A 5,000-nucleotide genomic window follows, 5' to 3' on the forward strand; every position below is an offset into this window, starting at 1 on the left:
GATTCTACTGACATGGGTAGACTTTTTCATATACCGGACTAAAATGGCGCAAGACAAAAGGATTTTTATACCGCTTAGGAATTGCGTACGAACCAAGGACGAATTGCTATGTCTGTTTCTCAGAAAAATAGCACTACACACCTTTCCGATGTTTTGATAGATAACATCAATCATACTTGTGCTAAATATCAAATAAATAAATAAACACGATTTCACTTGGGGAGAAAAATTCAAAAGAAACGCTCCAAGGTAAGTCGCAGGCAGTGCAGGTTAACGCGAGCAAATCGAGCACATGTTCTGAGCATGCAATATTTTGTAAATTACATCACGCCTCGTGGACAAGAGCCCTCCAGCATGAAATCGAGGCGAGTACTCAGCCACACGAAAAGTCTTAAATCGACATGATTAGTAAGCATCTCGTTCGCTCGAAAGCAATAAACGTCACAGTTTCCCCCTAAATCTACTGTTTAAGTAAACATAAAACGGTTGCGATTACCCTAACTTTGAAATAATACGAAAGCTATTGTGTTCTCTGGATTGTTGTAGATACATAGTTGGCGCTTAGGCTTAACGCGACACTTATTAATGCTTATCAAAATGTGCGTGCATTAAATTAGGTGCAATCCTGAGGAAATATTCAACAAAAAAGATCCAAATCAATTTTCAGGACTTCTTTGGACAGTGAAAATATTCTTAAGAGATTTAAAATACTTTTAATACCTTATTGCCCATGCCCTTTTCCAAAATTTATGGAAATTAAAACACTAGAAGCAAAAGTGAAGCAAATCATTTCACCATAAACACTTAGTTTCGAGGATTTTTACATAATCAGTAACTTATATATTGCTTGTTTTCAACAGCAAACTATTCGATGACGACAAGTGCTCCTCAAAGTTCCCCTGCACCGGGTATGTATGGAAGAATCTCGCCATTCTTATTCTGTATACCGAGTTTCGGAACTCCTGTGTGCAAGATGAAATTGCAAATTTCTCAGACAAAATGTTTCTCCATTTTTACGTGTATATGTCTTGTCTTATTTTTAAGGTTATGGTCATTCCATACACGATAAAATACACGAAGTCGTCACCTGCATCCTAGGCCCCATTTAAATTCACACTATTTAGCCCATCGAGAAATGGAAATAATAAAATTCTACGAATAAAGACGAAACTACTACACATAAAATGTATTAACGAAAGTATTTGCTAAAGCACCACCCGACTCGATTAGCTTCGCTATACTTCAGTGGACAAATCGTAAATAGCAAATAGTAGCGTATAAATTAATGTTGTTTTTGTTGTTATTGCGACAGATTTTTGGGATTTAAACTTCACAAACCGGGTCCGTTTGTCCGACCTTCTCTTTGTGTGCGTGTGTGTGTGTCTTTTTACCCTATTGGAGTAATCCTGAGAGCATATAGTCAACTCTAGTGTTTGCACACTTTCAATAACTGATCAAAACTTCGTATATGCAGTGAAAAAAATATGAATTCCAAAGAAAAACCTACGTACAACGTCAAAGCTAGAAACTTCAAGAGCCTGGATACAAATTTATTTTCAAATAAGATTTAATGGGAGAATGGAAAAGTACCTTTTAGGTATTTTTTAAAGAATGCGCCCAAATGAATTTTAAGACAACCTAAATTAATGTGCTCACTCTTTGTTTAAATGCTGAAATCTAGTAACAAATGCTTAAAAGGATTTTCGAAAGACAAAAGTGGAGAAAACGGAACAGGAAAGCAATTGTATCTCTTACGAAAAGGCGACAAACAACATTAAGGACTGTGCCTACTATTGTTATTGCGCATACGTTCTGCGCATCTCGAGATACTCGGATTTCCTATTGCTAGTGCTTATTAATACAGGAATATTTCTGCGCGGTTCAAAACTATGCGGAGAAAGCAGCACTTAGCAAGTGGTCTTGGTATCGTCGCCGTTGAAACGTCGCCGATTTCTGTCAACAAGATTGAGGTATTATCATAATTCCGATGCGTCCTTTCAACTTGAACGCCTGTTACTATGTGGAGACATAGAAAGCAATCCTGGGCCAGCAAATGATGAAGTGAATCGCTTATATCTAAGCTCGAATTCAAGCAACAGCACTTGTGGAAACCTGGCTTTTCCTTTCAACGCAAAAGGCCTACGGTGGTGTCATCTAAACGTTAGGTCTTTGCCTCCTCATTTTGACGAAGTTACCACCTTGATTCGCTTCAATAAGCTGGATATTTTTCCTTTAAGGGAAACGTGGTTGAATTCTACCTGGAACGATCATGAACTTAATATTGACGATTATTACCTGTTTCGACAAGACAGAGAAATGTCAGACTCAGCCTCAACGCATTATTGGGGGCGGTGTTGCAGTTTATACCAAGTCTAACCTTCTATGCGAAAGAATTACATTTGATACCGACATTTGCTTGGAACACATTTGTTTACAAGTTAAACAGCACCAGGCTGGTCCTAAATTATTATTCATGGTTGTTTACAGGCCTCCAAATTCCACTACTGATTTTTGCCACAGCCTCACAAAGCTCATTGATTACGCTCTTTCTCATTATGGTGAAATTATAGTTGCTGGCGATTTTAAGTAATGGTCCGGCTAAGAAGCAGGCAGCCCAGCGGCAAAAGTACTTAGAAGCTGCGAAATATTAATTTTTAACTTCACTCCAATCGAGGCATCTGATTGGCTAATATCGGAAAATGTCGAAAAAAGATGAGAAAAAAATGAAAAAAAAGCCTTTTTTGGATTTCTTCTTCCCCATGCCCTTGATCTCTGTCTCTCGGCCAAATTTGGGCATTGTTCTATGCGCCAATCAAATGGCGCATAGAATCTTGACGATATTTACAAACAGTTTTTGAAGGCATAATGATTTGTTCTACGAAACAGAATCTAATTTTTTAGACGGCAAGTCGATTACATTTTTCATTGAAATTCAAATTTCTCGCTTTTAGCTGCTTACACCAATGGGAACAGCCGAACTTAATTTGATTAAAAATGTTGGCACATTTTAACTAACCGACGCTATTGCCGCGGGCTATTGTTTTTCTGCCTGCTTCTTAGCCGGACCATTACTTAATATTGACCTTCTCCGGAAGAAGAAAAGCAACCTTAGTACAATCTTCAGTGATGCTGGCTTTACCCAAATTATTAAAACGGCAACAAGGGTAACCGACAACACCTCAACGTTAATAGATCACATCTATACGACACACCCAAATCGCATTGTGCAGTCCTTTGTTCCTGTGTATGGGATTAGCGATCATTTTCCAGTGTGCTTTGTACATAAATTTCGTGGGGCAAAATCTCCGAAATGTGTGCATGACGAGATTAGCTATCGTAACCTCAAAAAACTTAACCTTGATGATTTTATTCATGATCTAGAATATGCTCCGTGGTCTCTTCTTGAGGTGTTTGATGATGTTAACGAAAAACTGGCTACTTGGGAACTAATCTTTAATGATGTTGTGAATTGTCACATGCCCATTGTCAAGAAAAGAGTAAAACGCAAATGCCTGTCACCTTGGATGAACAAAGAGATCATGCATCTTATACACCTGAGAGACCAGTTTAAATCACGCGTGAAGTCAAATATTCTCGCCAGGTCATTGTATAAGAATTTACGCAACCAGGTGGTGAAAAAGATCGTGAATGCTAAGGCAGCATATATGAGAAATGAGATCATGGAAAACATGAACAATCCGAAGAAACTGTGGAAAATACTTAAGCAAGTTGTTCCAACCAAGCCAAGACCAACCAATTTTTCTTTTATTGAAGTGAATGGCCAGAAAATCAGTAACTCTATGGGAATTTCAAATGCTTTCAACGAACATTTTATCAACACCCAACAAACCAACACTTCTGTTCCAGACTGCATAGACTCAAATGTACAAGATGCACGTCTTGTTAACTTTATTAAGTCCCACATTAGCGAAGCAACCGTGTTCCACATCCCGCCAATTAGCACACAGCAAGTCATCGAGGACCTCAAGAGCATCCCAAATAACAAAGCAACTGGTCTCGATGGTATTGGAATAAAACCATTAAAGCTAGCACTAAATGCTATTGCTCCCTCTCTTACCCATATTTAGAACTCAAGAATCGCAAGCGGCACTTTTCCAATTAATTTTAAACGAGCCAAACTGATTCCAGCTTATAAGAAGGACTCAGCTTACGACAGAAATAATTATCGCCCAATCTCAATTTTGCCAATTATCTCTAAACCTCTCGAGAGGCATGTTGCAAAATCGTATCTCAGTTACCTCACTTCTAACAATCTTATCCATAAAAACCAGTCGGCTTATCGACCACACCATTCGTGTGAAACTGCGCTCTTAAACCTCACCGATAACTGGCTTAAGGCCATGGACTCTAGAAAGTTCGTGGGTTCAGTGCTGCTGGATCTAAGCAAGGCGTCTCACCTTGTTGATCATGATTTATTGCTATCTAAAATCGACAAATATCATGTCACCAATACATCTCAAGAATGGTTTAAATCATACCTTAGTTATCGAACACAACGCTGTTGCATTAATGGCTCACTGTCTGATGCATTGGTGCTGGCTCGAGGAGTTCCGCAAGGGTCAGTTTTGGGCCCAATACTATTCTCGCTGTACATCAACGACCTTCCAATTGGAATCTCCAACTCAAATGTCGACATATATGCAGACGACACTACCATATGGGAAACTAACAGTGACCCGCTGCTTATTCAGCGTGGTCTTCAAGACAGCCTTGACAGAACTAGTAGATGGCTATCTCCGAATAAGATGGTTCCGAACACGAAAAAAACTAAACATCTGATTATAGGAACCGTACAAAAACTGTTGCACTCTGGTAATCCATCTCTTGAACTATCTCTTTGTGGCACTCCGATTGAAGAAGCCAAGGATGACAAACTTTTAGGCGTTAAGATAGACAAACAGTTAAACTGGGATAATCATATCGATTTCCTAATTGATAAATTAAATTCTAGAATTCTCAATCATCGGCTTGGAAATTTA

General features: G+C 38.7%; 1 protein-coding gene across 2 annotated transcripts in view; it reads left to right on the forward strand.

Annotated features, from left to right (window-relative positions):
• LOC137992926 (deleted in malignant brain tumors 1 protein-like) overlaps nt 1–5,000 on the forward strand; it is a 77,541-nt gene that overhangs the window by 34,306 nt on the left and 38,235 nt on the right. For both annotated transcript variants that reach the window (XM_068838507.1, XM_068838508.1), the window contains one exon: nt 861–908. In XM_068838507.1, the coding sequence (XP_068694608.1) occupies nt 861–908 (48 nt within the window). The remainder of the gene's footprint in view (nt 1–860; nt 909–5,000) is intronic.

The sequence above is a fragment of the Montipora foliosa genome, chromosome 2 (genome assembly GCF_036669935.1).
Source record: "Montipora foliosa isolate CH-2021 chromosome 2, ASM3666993v2, whole genome shotgun sequence".
NCBI classification, from domain to species: Eukaryota; Metazoa; Cnidaria; class Anthozoa; order Scleractinia; family Acroporidae; genus Montipora; species Montipora foliosa.